The sequence below is a fragment of the Brachionichthys hirsutus genome, chromosome 2 (genome assembly GCF_040956055.1).
Source record: "Brachionichthys hirsutus isolate HB-005 chromosome 2, CSIRO-AGI_Bhir_v1, whole genome shotgun sequence".
Classification (NCBI taxonomy): Eukaryota; Metazoa; Chordata; class Actinopteri; order Lophiiformes; family Brachionichthyidae; genus Brachionichthys; species Brachionichthys hirsutus.
Window position 1 is genome coordinate 16,796,174 of NC_090898.1, and position 14,077 is coordinate 16,810,250.

Genomic DNA, 14,077 nt, shown 5'->3' on the forward strand with positions numbered 1-14,077 from the left:
CCCGCCTGCTGCGGCGGTACTGATCCGGGACTGATCCGGGACTCACCGGGTCCAGTTCTGGCAGACGCCCTCGCTGGAGTTCTCCTCGGAAAAGGTTCCTTCAGGACATTCCTGGCACAGCGTGTCCCGGGAATGGTTCCCTGGAAGGGGACGGCCGGCGGGTCAGCGAGCCGCTGAGGCGCCGCTACACGAGGCGGGACACGGAGACGGGCCGTACCTCTGGACCGGACCCCGCGCCCCGGTTCACAGGTTCTGTGTGGAACGCAGGTCACGCATTCCTCGGCGGCGCAGTGGAAGCCCGGTTTGCACACGCAGACGCTCCGCCTGGTGCTCGCCGAGGCGGGAACCAGGAAGTTCCGATCTGGGAGAAGGACGGACAGAACCGGTACTTTGTGCGCCGCCACACGGAGGACGGGCGTGCGTGGGCGGGGCTTACTCGGGTCGCAGTACGGCTGGCGCCGACACCTGGACTCCTTGCTGTGTCCGTCCTGATATTCGTTCGTCCCACATTGTTGGCACTGCGGCTCCAGACAGGTCCCGAGGGACGACATGCTGGTGCCTGGGACACGGGGACACGGGGACACGGGTCAGCGCCGGCGGGCCGGGGGGCGGACCTGGACAGGTGAGGCCCGGCTTACCTGGGCCGCACATTGTGCAGCATTCTCCATGGCGTGCGTACTGAGTGAGCGGATCGCAGCGCGGTTGAGCGGCCGCCGTCACCTGCAGACGAAACGCAGGTTAGAGGCGGGGCCGCCTTCCGCTGACGTCGCTGTGACGTCAGCGGCCTCTAGGGGGCGCTCCGAGCAGTCCCGAATGAAGGTCATGCAAATCAAATATCAATCCTGTCCCAAACAGCATTCTGATCATTGGTGCTGATTGATGACGTCATCCGGACCCGGAGGACCAATCGGATCATATTTCATCATCATCATCATCACAGTGACGTCACAAACAGCTGACGCAACAACACAGCTGATAAAACAGAATCACACCTGTCTGAAAGGGGCGTGGCGGAAAGTCCCAAGCGTTCACCGGAAACTGGCGGTTTCGGGCGCAGCTGGACCCGCCCCCCCCCCCCCCCCCTTTGATCCAACAGACGCGAAAACAAAAGCGAAAGTAGTTTATGAGACAACAAGCGAGCGGTGCCGACCCAACAGCTGATTAAACGGTACCGGATGGTTCTTATTACTGACGTCATTCCTTCAGAACCTCATCACGCTTTCCGGACGGAACCAATAATCAATGTGGCTACTCACCATGACGACCCACAGGACCAGCGACGCATCTCGGCTCGGTTCGGCTCGGTTCGGCTCGGTTCTCTGCTCGTCTCTGCTCGTCTCTGCTCCGGTCTGCGTCTGTCCCGACTGAGAGCTGTCCCGTCTCTTCCTCCGGGGGAGGGCTCTCCTGTGCGGGGGGGGGGTTTCCGGTAAAGTCATGCGTGAGTTCTCCTGTCTGAAACCGCGGCACCGGAACCGCATGGAAAACAGAGTATCGGTTCTGAGGTACCAGAACCGAAGCAGCAACCGAATTCAGAACCGGACTAACAAACTCGCAGCAAGAACCGGAACACAGAAGGTTCGTCCGGTAAGGCTGGACGGGGTCACGTGTTACCTATTCATGAATACATAAGTAACCAACTCGTTACTGCAATATAGTATTATATGTGAATGTAAATGAATAGTATATGTATACAAAATACTGCATACATAAATATGTACATATTTGTTTTTGTAGCATTATATATGATGATTAATACATTTATATATAGGACCTCATATACCAGGTACACAGAATATCATTTATGTATATTCTAACTTGCGCTGCCCTACCCTAACCTACCCTAACCTACCCTAACCAACACTAACCTACCCTAACCTACCCTAACCAACACTAACCTACCCTAACCTACCCTAACCAACACTAACCTACCCTAACCTGCCCTAACCAACACTAACCTACCCTAACCAACACTAACCTACCCTAACCAACACTAACCTACCCTAACCAACACTAACCTACCCTAACCAACACTAACCTGCCCTAACCAACACTAACCTACCCTAACCAACACTAACCTACCCTAACCAACACTAACCTACCCTAACCTACCCTAACCAACACTAACCTACCCTAACCTACCCTAACCAACACTAACCTACCCTAACCTACCCTAACCTACCCTAACCAACACTAACCTACCCTAACCAACACTAACCAACACTAACCTACACTAACCTACCCTAACCTACCCTAACCAACACTAACCTACCCTAACCAACACTAACCAACACTAACCTACCCTAACCTACCCTAACCAACACTAACCTACATTAACCTATCCTAACCTACACTAACCAACACTAACCTACCCTAACCGTGCTTCTGGGGGAACCTACAACAGACAGATGTTTTTTTGGGGATTACTCCCTCTGGGAAATTCAGATTCCAACAGCATAGATTATCAATGTCTTTGGTGTCCAGGCGTCCACCAGGCGTCCACCAGGCGTCCACCAGGCGTCCACCAGGCGGCACACTGTCCCGGATGAAGCTCAGACACGTTGTCCAACAAGTGCAGACGAGTAATCCGATTGGAACTTGTCTCTGTGGGCGGAGCCCCAGTCTTACCTGGAAGCCGTGTAACCGGAGCTGAAAGAGGGTGGCGGTGACACGAATCACAGCTCAGCCAGAAGCAGACGTCCGGCTGGCTCCCGTGGGACAGACAGAACCCGTGCAGGACACACGTTCTGTGTGTTCTGTGCAGAACCGGGTCGCGTTCTGCTCGACTGGGTTCGTGGATGTGTGTGAACGCTGAAGAGTTCTGATGCCGAGTTCAGGACCAAAGAAGAAGGACAATCTGTCCAGAATGGACCGACCCCCGAGGAGCTGCCGCAGGTGAGAAGCTCAGCTGGGTTCACGGTGGGAGGTTCTGCTCTGCAGCTCAGAGAACACTTTTGGTTCCCTTTCGGGATCTTTGGGGGATTTTTTTACTTCCTCGTTTCAACCTGACTTCCCGGCTGTTCGTAGTTTTACTCGCACAAAGCAGGAAGTCTGTGACGAGCTCATCTCATTAGCATGCGTCATGCGTGTGACGAGCTCATCTCATTAGCATGCGTCATGCGTGTGGAAGGCCAGTGAAAGGGCGCAGGTAAAGGAAGCTGCACGGACCTTTAACCCATTCAGTACCGCCGGGTCCACTCATTGTGCCCCCAGAATAGTATGTCCTGTGACTATGCAAATACTCAACCCAAACTGTAACCCTAACCTTTAACTAACCTTTAACGAACCTTTAACTAACATATAACTAACATATAACTAACCTTTAACTAACCTTTAACGAACCTTTAACGAACCTTTAACTAACATATAACTAACCTTTAACTAACATATAACTAACCTTTAACGAAACTTTAACTAACATATAACTAACCTTTAACTAACCTTTAACGAACCTTTAACGAACCTTTAACTAACATATAACTAACCTTTAACTAACCTTTAACGAACCTTTAACGAACCTTTAACTAACATATAACTAACCTTTAACTAACCGTTAACTAACCTTTAACTAACCGTGAACTAACCTTTAACTAACCGTTAACTAACCGTTAAACTAACCTTTAACTAACCGTTAACTAACCTTTAACTAACCATTAACTAACCTTTAACTAACCGTTAACTAACCCCTAACGGTCTTTCTGCCGTGCTTTCAGTTGAGCAACGAGATGCAGCTCGTCATCATGCATAAGGTGAAGAGCGGCGAGCTGTCCATCGACGGCGCTCTGAAGCAGGCCAAGGAGGACGAGAAGCTGCTGCTGGACCGGCAGAACCGGGCCGAAGAGGTACCGGTACCGGCTCTGAACCAGTCACACCGGGCCCAGAACCCTCACCTTTACCTGAGAGCGACCGCGGCTCGGCTTTCAGGTCCATCGAGAGAAAAGCACAACATTAGTAGCTGCAACCCCCCCCCCTCCCCCTCCATGATGTAGATATGCCCCCCCCCCCCCCCCCCCCATGATGTAGATATGACCCCCCCCCCCTGAAGGCAATGAAACCGAAGCTAAATGCTAGCACGTAGGATGCTAGCAAAGACAGCCCGAGCTCCCTGACCCACCAGAACCCACCCGGACCACACTGCTGACCCGGTCCGGCCCGGTTTGCACCGGAACCAGGATGAGAGGCGAACCATCTGGACAAGGGGAAACCCGGCCGGTCTGTCCATGGTGGCGGCACAGAGACAAGCTGCCGGGCCTGCCGGGCCTGCCGGGTCGGTTCTAAAATAAACCCGTCTCTGCCCGCTTCAGGCCCAACAACGAAACACACCTGAGGATATAAAAGGTGTGAGCAGGAACTGACACCTGCGTTCTTACCTGTTGCAGGAACAATTCAACTTCAGCGTCCACAAGCACAACCGGTACCGGTGGCAGAAACGGGTCCTACAGGTGAGTCCGGAACAACGAGAGGAACACATGAAAGCCGCGGGGCCGTGTGCTGAAGCCAGAACCTCTCACTGTGGCGGTCCAGATCGACTTCAGCACCAAACAGCTGTGCAGCATCGAGAAGGGAATCATCAAGCGCCGGCTGGCGTTCGGCGCCGTCCGGCGCTGCGACGACGGACCCGGGTCCAAGTTCTCCGTGTCCTTCAGAGGACAGCACGACTACGAGCTGGAGGCCACCTCGGTGGAGGACAAGCACAAGGTTCTGCTGCCTCGGTTCTGCTGCCGCCATGCAGTGTCTTCATGCTTTGTTGTCTCTGTTGGCTCAGATGATCCAACTTCTGAACCGGATCATCCACCAGAACATCTACAGCGAAACGGGGGAGGGGAACGACGACTCGCTGAGCCTTCGGGACGGCGTCCTGGTTCTGTACCGCGGCGGCCTGGCGTCCTGCAAATGGGTCAGGTACGAACGCAGCCCAAAGCAGAACCAGAACCAGAACCAGAACCGTTCTGCTTCACACTTCATCCAACAACAAAGTTGTGTGACCGAAAAGGAAAATTACAAAAAGTTTAGAAACATTTGAAAAGTTCACACAAATGTTGCTCGTTTTTCTGGGTTGATTCGGTTCTACAAAAGGTTCAAAGGAAGACTGGTAAAATGATTCATTAAAGTAAACAACAAACACACAAACAGACACACAAACAGACACACACACAAACAAAACAACACACAAACACACAAACACACAAACAAACACACAAACAAACAAACACACAAACAGACACACAAACACACAAACAAACACACAAACAGACACACAAACAGACACACAAAACAACACACAAACACACAAACACACAAACAGACACACACACAAACAAAACAACACACAAACACACAAACACACAAACAGACACACAAACAAACAAACACACAAACAGACACACAAACACACAAACAAACACACAAACAGACACACAAACAGACACACAAAACAACACACAAACACACAAACACACAAACAGACACACACACAAACAAAACAACACACAAACACACAAACACACAAACAGACACACACACAAACAAAACAACACACAAACACACAAACAAACACACAAACAGACACACACACAAACAAACACACAAACAGACACACAAACAAACACACACACAAACAAAACAACACACAAACACACAAACACACAAACAGACACACAAACAGACACACACAAACAATACAACACACAAACACACAAACACACAAACAAACACACAAACACACACACAAACACACAAACAAACACACACACACACACACACACACACACACACAAACAGACACACACACAGGATGAACATGATTGGCCTCTTGTCCCAGGTTCGAGGTCAAGCTCCACCCGGACCAGCTGGTGCTGCTGCCCCTGCAGCGGGGAAGCCCCTCCTCCTCCGAGGGGCCGTCCTCCAGACCCAGGTCCACCGTGATCCACCTGTCGGACGGAGACACCAGCGTCCAGAACGCTCCCAGCCAGGACGCCTTCACGCTGGTCACCTACAAGGACCAGTACCAGTGAGCGGGTCCCTGGGCCGAGGAGCTGGTTCTGATGAGGATGAGGATGATGATGATGATGTCATGAATACATCCTGCCCATTTGTTGCAGGTTCCGGGTGACGGTACCGGATCAGACGACCTCCACCGTGGCGCTCTCAAAGGAGCGAGACGCCTGGGTGGAGGCGATTGAGAATCAGTGTTCAAAGTGGCGGCGGAGGTCAAAGGTCGCAGACACGCTCCCGGAAAGAGAGAGTCTCCGAAACATCAGCATCGCCGACGAGGCGGAGAACGCCAACGCCGAGCGGGAGACCAACGGAGGCCTTGGCGTCAGCGACACGATTCCCGGTTTTCCACTGGTCGATTATGAAGTTCCAGACCCCGCCTCCGGAGGAGGAGGAGGAGCTCTCCTATCAGCTGGTGGCACGAGTCAAAGTCGTCCCTCAGCACCTCTTCCCAAATGTCGCATCGGGAAAGCTGCACCACCTCCTCAGACTCCGCCCACGGTCCCGGAGGCTCCCCCCCCTGGGTCCGGCTCGGCAGGTGGGAGGCCGCCGTCGCCTCCGGGGATCCCCGCTCCGCCGGCGCCCCCGGCTCCGCCCCCACCTTTACCCCTCAAGAAGAAGCACTCAGCAAAGACACGGACCAAGCCTTTCCACTGGGATGTGCTGGGATCCGACAAGGTGACCCCGCCCCCCCCCCGTTGGGGCGACCCGGTTCCACCGCCGTTTTCTCGCAGCCTCATTTTCCCGACTCCGTTTCTTCAGATGGAAACGTCGTTCTGGAGGCAGGAGAGCAGCAGGAGCGTTGAAATCGACACGCTTCGCTTGTTTGAGCAGTTCGCCGTGAGGAACCGGGCGGGGCCCGCCAGCGTCCCCGAGTCGGGTCAGAACATCATGCTGAACGAGAAGATCGCTCACAACTTCAGTGAGTAGCTGAACACGGTTCTGAGAGCTTTACTTCCTACGACCAGCAGGGGGCAGCATCACAAAGAGAGGGGAGAAGACGCGGTCCCGGCCGATGAACGCTTTTAAGAGCTCCCGAATGATGCAGACGTTTTCCTTTCTTCCTCATTTCTTCCTCATTTCTTCCTCATTTCTCCCTCATTTCTTCCTGTTGTTCTTCCAGATATTTTCCTCAGAAGTTTGCCGGTGGAGCCGCGAGAGCTGAAGGACAAGCTGTTCATCGTTAGCGAGGGCGACGGCGGCCTGTCTGACGAGCAAATCGCCACCCTGAGGAGGTGGGACTTCCTGTCGAAGCCGTCGTTTACTGAAGGAGATTAGACCTTTGGAAACAGGCAGGCTAGCATCTTCCTCAGTCAGCCGATGCTACGTAGCAGAGTCTTCCTCAGTCAGCTGATGCTACGTAGCAGAGTCTTCCTCAGTCAGCTGATGCTACGTAGCAGAGTCTTCCTCAGTCAGCCGATGCTACGTAGCAGAGTCTTCCTCAATCAGCCGATGCTACGTAGCAGAGTCTTCCTCAGTCAGCCGATGCTACGTAGCAGAGTCTTCCTCAGTCAGCCGATGCTACGTAGCAGAGTCTTCCTCAGTCAGCCGATGCTACGTAGCAGAGTCTTCCTCAGTCAGCCGATGCTACGTAGCAGAGTCTTCCTCAGTCAGCCGATGCTACGTAGCGGAGTCTTCCTCAGTCAGCCGATGCTACGTAGCGGAGTCTTCCTCAGTCAGCCGATGCTACGTAGCAGAGTCTTCCTCAGTCAGCCGATGCTACGTAGCAGAGTCTTCCTCAGTCAGCTGATGCTACGTAGCAGAGTCTTCCTCAGTCAGCCGATGCTACGTAGCATCATCCTCAGTCAGCTGATGCTACGTAGCAGAGTCTTCCTCAGTCAGCTGATGCTACGTAGCAGAGTCTTCCTCAGTCAGCTGATGCTACGTAGCAGAGTCTTCCTCAGTCAGCTGATGCTACGTAGCAGAGTCTTCCTCAGTCAGCCGATGCTACGTAGCAGAGTCTTCCTCAGTCAGCCGATGCTACGTAGCAGAGTCTTTCTCAGTCAGCCGATGCTACGTAGCATCATCCTCAGTCAGCCGATGCTACGTAGCAGAGTCTTTCTCAGTCAGCCGATGCTACGTAGCATCATCCTCAGTCAGCCGATGCTACGTAGCAGAGTCTTCCTCAGTCAGCTGATGCTACGTAGCGGAGTCTTCCTGCCCCTCCCTCAGGACGCCGCCCCCCCAGGTGTGATCTCTGGGCTGACTCCGATTGGTTTAGGAGGAACGCCAACGTTCCGGGTTTAAAATCTGACACGCGTCGTCGTCCCCTCCTGCAGGTACGTCCCCACCCCGGAGGACATCGAAATGTACAAGTCCCACAAGGGACCTGTGGCGGACCTGCACATCGTGGACCAGTACATGTTGGAGGTACGAGTCTCTCTGTCCCGCCTCTCGCTCCTGCAGGTGACAGGTGAACAGCAGGATCCGCCTTCGGTGGCCTGCTGGGACATTTGACACAAGCGTACCGTCTGACCAGGCGCCTCGGCCAATCGTTCAGCTTCTCTATGAAATCAGCCTGGCGACGCCCCCGTCTGAATAATTAATGAATGCCTCTGAATATTCGTGTCTCTCCACACAGATGTGCAACATCCCCTGCCTGAGCTCGCAGCTCGACCTGCTGCTGACGCTGAGGGAGCTTCCAGAGACCATGAGCGACCTGCAGCCGGTGAGTCCGGTCGGACCCGGGTCCGGGCCGAGTCGGGGGCGAGTCGGGGGCGAGTCCGGGCCGAGTCGGGGGCGCACAGAACGCAAATGCTAATGTTGAGAGACGGGGCTGCTTCTGATAAATGAAAAGAGCATCTGGGGAAGAATGGCTGAAAGCCTTCACCGGCGCCGGCGCCGGAGACGGGAAGACGGGCCGCATCAAGTCCACGCTTCGCCTCGGTTCTGCTTAATGAGCAAAAAGCCACTCTGGGTTTATAAGTGATGGATGCGAGTTCATTCAGCAAAGTTCTGCTGCCTTCAGAGAGAAACACTGAAATGAAAGGAGCAAACGTCACTTCAAAGGAAGAGGGATTGCTTTAAAGAACGAACGCGTCTTCGTTTTCCTCTTCATCCGCTATAATCCCAGGATTAACAACAATTAATGGGATTTAACAAACGCTGAATCAACAAAGCGACTCTTTCAAGTCATGACTAAAACAGCAGCGGCTCTTAACCCTTTAAAGCCCGCCCCACGAGGTCGTCGTCAGGACAAGAAAACAAGGTCTTAACGGGTCGGCGTACGTTTACGTACCGTCGCAGGAATTTGTCTTTGTGTGGAACCCAAATGTCAAGACGAGTTAGCGGTTTCCTTTCAGCGGTTTTGTTCTGGCCGGGTTTGCTTCAGGGTTTTGGTTTTATAGATGGATAAGCCCCGCCCTCGGTGGAACAGGTGAGAGTCATTAATCAGGACAGAGAAATGCATAAACATGAGCAAAAGTCTCTAAATAAAATACGGCGGAACCTCGGTTCTCCAGCGGAATTCGTTCTGTAATGTTCTATTTCCCATAATAAACAAACGAGACGAGTCCGTTGCTGCCGCAGGTAAACGCCCGTTTCCACGCCGACAGGACGTAGGAAGAGCAACAGCAGGATGCGATGACTTCTCTCCGCGTCCCTCGTGTTTGTCTTCCAGCTGATTAACCAGAAGACCAGGATGTGCACCGAGCTGAGCAACAGCAGGTCGTTTGTTTCCGTGCTGGAGTACCTGCTCGCCATCGGCAATTACCTCAACGGGAACGCCGGCAAGGAAAAGGCCGAGGGAATCCGCCTCTCCTCCTTAGCCAAAGTACGCCTCGACTCCTCCTCTGCTGCGACGCGGCGCCGGGCTAATAAGGGGGCTCATTGATTTACGCTGCAGGGCCTCTGATCCAGCCCCCCCCCCCCGGGGGGGTGTCGCTGCCTCCTCTTGCAGGAGATGCTACACGTTGCACACAGCGAGGTCGCTGGCGGTTCAGTCTCTTAGAAACGGACTCGCCCAGAGTTCAAAGAGAAGCTTGTTTCCTGCTTCTCCCATCTTTAAAAAAAAGCTGCAGATGGGTAGCCTAGCTTAGGTTAGCATGATAGCTTCAGGAGCGTTCAAAAACCTGGACCTGGAACAGCGAGGCTCAGATCTGGGCGGCGACATCCAAAAGATAAATATTATAAAGTTTGGTTTTCACCCCCGAAAAGGCCGAACGGCCAAAACGCAACTGGACCGGACCGTTTCTTTTGTGTCGTCACATTTGCAGCACGGATGCAGCAAAACGCCACAAATGCTTAAATTTCATTTTGGGCTCGGGGGCTGCCAAACGTACCGCTTTAAGTGTTTGTTTTTAGTTTAACCTCAGCTGGGACAGTTTAAGGGCCGGGCCCCCGGCGCCGAGGTGACGCGTCCTCCGCTTCCTTAATGAAGCCGAGGCCTCGCCGTCCCGCAGCGGTAAACTGCGTTCCACTTCCTGTGTCGCTGAGTCCATCGGACTGTTTAGCAGAACCATCCGATGTAAATTATTGTATTTTATTGTTTAATTAACCAGGAAGCGTTCCGGGCGGGGCAGCAGCCAATCACAACCGGCGCCTCATTTACCCAAAGAGCCCCCAAATTCAGTAAAACTCATTTGTGTAATTTGTTCCAGCGCTCAAATGAAGCTACATATATGCTAACAATGCTAGCTAGTGCTGGTTCTAGCTTACAACCTGCTGTACCTGCATGAAGCTACGTATACGCTAACATTGCTAGCTAGTTCTGGTTCTAGCTCACAACCTGCTGTACCGGCAGCCGTTTCCCTTACCGCCGCTGGGCGAGACCTTGTTCTGCACGGCGGGGGGGTTGCGTTAGCGCTGCTGCTCACGCTGTCACCTGTCCCTCCCCAGCTCTCCCAGCTCCGTGGGAGGGACACCAAGTACACCTTGCTGCACGCCCTCGTGGAGCAGATCATGTTGCAGGAAGCGTGGTTAGCCACTTTTACCCAGGAGCTGGCGGAATTTGAAACCGTCCCAGGAGGTAATTCCTGACCAAGATTTGATCAAAGTGGAAAAATGTAAAAAGGAAATTGTGTGTGTTGCTTTTGAGGCGAGAGCCGTCCGGTGACGACCGCGTGTGCTCTCTCTCTCTGTTGGCTAGCTTCCATCAAAGGCCTGACCGCCGAGGTCGACGGTGAGTACGTCACGTTTTACCGCCGGGATCCCTGGAACGCCGACCGAGGGGAAGCCTGCTCGGCGTTCCAGGGATCCCGGCAGTACGGAAATGGGGATTTACTTCATGTCTGGGAATCAGCGGCTAAATGTTGATGACGGAAGCAGCCGCCGGCCGCACTAACAGGGCGCCATCACCCGAAATACGACACACACGCATCTGGAGGACAGAATTTGGCTTTTAATTTATCATGTCAAATAAAACATTTTATTATTATTATTCCAAACTTAATTCAGCCGAAGGTTCTGACCCAGCGTTCAGACGAGGCGGTCCGTAAGTCTGAACAGAACCTTCGTAGTGTTTCCTGTATTTATTGATCCACAGAGATCGAACTCCGACATTCAGGACGAGGAGACGACATGAAAAACTTTGTTAAAATGTAAACCGCGTCAAGTCATCTGATTTTCATTTCATGAATACTCAAACAAGTTTTGAAATGTGCTGTGATGTATGCTCTTAATTTACGTCGTCATGGATACGCGCTTCATTGATTCGGTGAAACGGCTGATGTGTGTTTTCAGTCCTGAAGAACGAGCTCCAGAAAGTCGTCGAGTATTCAAAGAAATCCAAGAAGGGAAACTCCGAACATCCCAAATTCTCCAAGGACCTGAAGGTGAAGCCGGAAACGTGTCTTCTTGTCTTTGAAGGTGTGATCTTGTTATTTATCGTCTTTGGTCGGCTGCTTTTTACGGGACGTCGTCCCAGCTCGAAGTTGTCCCTGTCTCAGAATTCCTTCCCAGGTTCTGGACTGGTCCACCACTGGAACACGTTAACGTCTTCAGGGCCTTCAGGCCGACCTTGATCTGACCCGAGTCCACATGTCCAGAGTGGCCCTGTCCTCTTAGATCTTTGATCAGTGATTGGACCGACCAGATGTCCCTTGTGCTTTTCCCAATGCTCCAGACGGTCCTTGAGAAATTCAACACGGACCTCTCTGCGCTGACGAAGACGTGTGAGGAGATGAAGAAGGGCTACGCCACCGTCCTGGTAATCCTCCTGTCTTTAGTGCGTCCTCCGGGATGGACTGTCCCGCTGCGCGGTGGACGGACGGTCTTTGTGTCTGCACTGGGACACATCTGGAAGGACGGCTCCAAGGTTCCGTCTTTCTTGCCGGGCGTCCTCGTCGTGTCGTAGGGGAGGAGAATTCTTAACGATGCCCTTGAATATGCTAATTTATTAATCAGAAGCAGCTCGTTCGGGTTCGGGTCAGCTGATTTTGTGTGTTTGTTTGTTGTTTTGCGTGTTTTTTAAAGCGGGAGCGTTTTTATGTTTCCTCACGTTTCCCCAAAAGCCTCTTTTCCGTCCGTCGGAAGTTTCTCTGTCGCCGCGAATCAGCCGGGATTTATTGGACTTCAGCGGAAGAGCTCAAAGCTAAAGGTTAAAAACATCAAAGCTCCTGCTGCTGAACATTTTTGTGTCTCGTCTCGTTCCTTTATTTGTTAAGGAAGAACCCGATCGACGATACCGGCGGCGTGAAGAACAGGACGAAGAGCGATCCATGAAAACATCGAAATTAAGATTTAAAGGAGTCAGAATTCATCATCTCCATGAAGTCGCCTTCAGCAAAACCATCCATCCATCCTTCCATCCATCCTTCCATCCATGCTTCCATCCATCCATCCATCCATCCTTCCATCCATCCTTCCTTCCATCCATCCTTCCATCCATCCATCCATCCTTCCATCCTTCCATCCATCCATCCATCCTTCCATCCATGCTTCCATCCATCCATGCTTCCATCCATCCATCCATCCATCCATCCATGCTTCCATCCATCCATCCTTCCATCCATCCTTCCATCCATCCATCCTTCCATCCATCCTTCCATCCATCCATCCATCCTTCCATCCTTCCATCCATCCATCCATCCTTCCATCCATCCTTCCATCCATCCTTCCATCCATCCATCCATCCTTCCATCCTTCCATCCATCCTTCCATCCATCCTTCCATCCATCCTTCCATCCATCCATCCATCCTTCCATCCATCCTTCCATCCATCCTTCCATCCTTCCTTCCTTCCATCCATCCTTCCATCCATCCATCCATCCTTCCCATCCATCCATCCATCCTTCCATCCATTTTCTTCCACTTCTCCGCTTTATCACAAATAACTTCCCGACTTCGTCCTCGACTCGGGTTCGTCGCTAGCGTCTGTCTGAAAGCTTGGCTAAGCCCCGCCCCCAGTAGGGACGTGATAGGACAGGTGAAGCTTTGCTTGTTTTGTAGTCTGGAAGGTTGATTTTAAATGGAGGGCAGCAGCCGGCCTGATCTCCAGCCCACGCCGCCGGCGGCATGCAACGAGCCCGTTAGCACACTTAGCCGCCGCGACCCTTAACCCCTCGGGGTGCGAGTACTCATTCCGCAGCGTTAGGATGGGGATGCATGCCGAAGCAGCACATGAAGTCATTATGAAGTGAGCACGGCCGTGCACGGCCCGGCGCCGGCGTGCACGGCCGTGCACGGGAAGATGCTCATCCTGCGTTTCCTCTTGCCAAGGTTAAGTTCGGGGAGCCGGCGGACCAGGACTCTCAGGAGCTCTTTGGGCTGATCTGTGGGTTCGTCCACGACTTCCAGAGGGTCCGTGCTGAGATGATGCGGTAGCGATGGCGACGGCGACGGCGACGGCGTATTGATAACCGCTGCAGCCGCGGCGGCGGCGCTCGTTGGACGAGCTAACCTCACCGGAACGCCGGTTTGGGCGTCGGCCTACATGCATCAGCAGAGATCTGCGTTTCCTGTCCTGATGCTACTCTGGATCTGATTCATTGCAGAAACATGCTAATTAATGGGGGGGGGGGGGGGGGCTGGAGGGGGAGTCTGTCAGAAGTCAAACTGTCCATCTCCGTGTTGACTGAGGGATCGGACAGGGACACCCGAGCGACCCGCGGGACTCTGGAGACGCGGCGAGGACGTCTTACGTGACGTC

The 14,077-nt window shown here is 53.0% G+C and overlaps 2 protein-coding genes across 2 annotated transcripts in view; one reads left to right on the forward strand and one right to left on the reverse strand.

The window, feature by feature from the left end:
• Window positions 1-1,379, reverse strand: part of cd40 (CD40 molecule, TNF receptor superfamily member 5) — a 1,542-nt gene extending 163 nt beyond the window's left edge. Inside the window, exons 1-5 of the mRNA XM_068743143.1 lie at window positions 1,257-1,379; window positions 639-720; window positions 437-559; window positions 218-361; window positions 45-140 (exon numbers count right to left, since the gene is read on the reverse strand). Coding sequence (XP_068599244.1) covers window positions 45-140; window positions 218-361; window positions 437-559; window positions 639-720; window positions 1,257-1,259 — 448 coding nt within the window. The 5' untranslated portion in view covers window positions 1,260-1,379. The remainder of the gene's footprint in view (window positions 1-44; window positions 141-217; window positions 362-436; window positions 560-638; window positions 721-1,256) is intronic.
• Window positions 1,380-2,839: 1,460 nt separating this feature from the next.
• On the forward strand, window positions 2,840-13,924 carry LOC137899135 (uncharacterized). The gene is made up of 17 exons (XM_068743154.1): window positions 2,840-2,892; window positions 3,711-3,839; window positions 4,377-4,439; window positions 4,522-4,695; window positions 4,763-4,899; window positions 5,819-6,007; window positions 6,099-6,669; window positions 6,754-6,913; window positions 7,115-7,226; window positions 8,271-8,361; window positions 8,573-8,659; window positions 9,611-9,763; window positions 10,828-10,957; window positions 11,078-11,110; window positions 11,671-11,762; window positions 12,053-12,136; window positions 13,648-13,924. Exons 2-17 carry the CDS (start codon window positions 3,723-3,725, stop codon window positions 13,750-13,752), a joined length of 2,298 nt encoding a protein of 765 aa, XP_068599255.1. The 5' UTR covers window positions 2,840-2,892; window positions 3,711-3,722; the 3' UTR covers window positions 13,753-13,924.
• The last annotated feature ends 153 nt before the right edge of the window (window positions 13,925-14,077 follow it).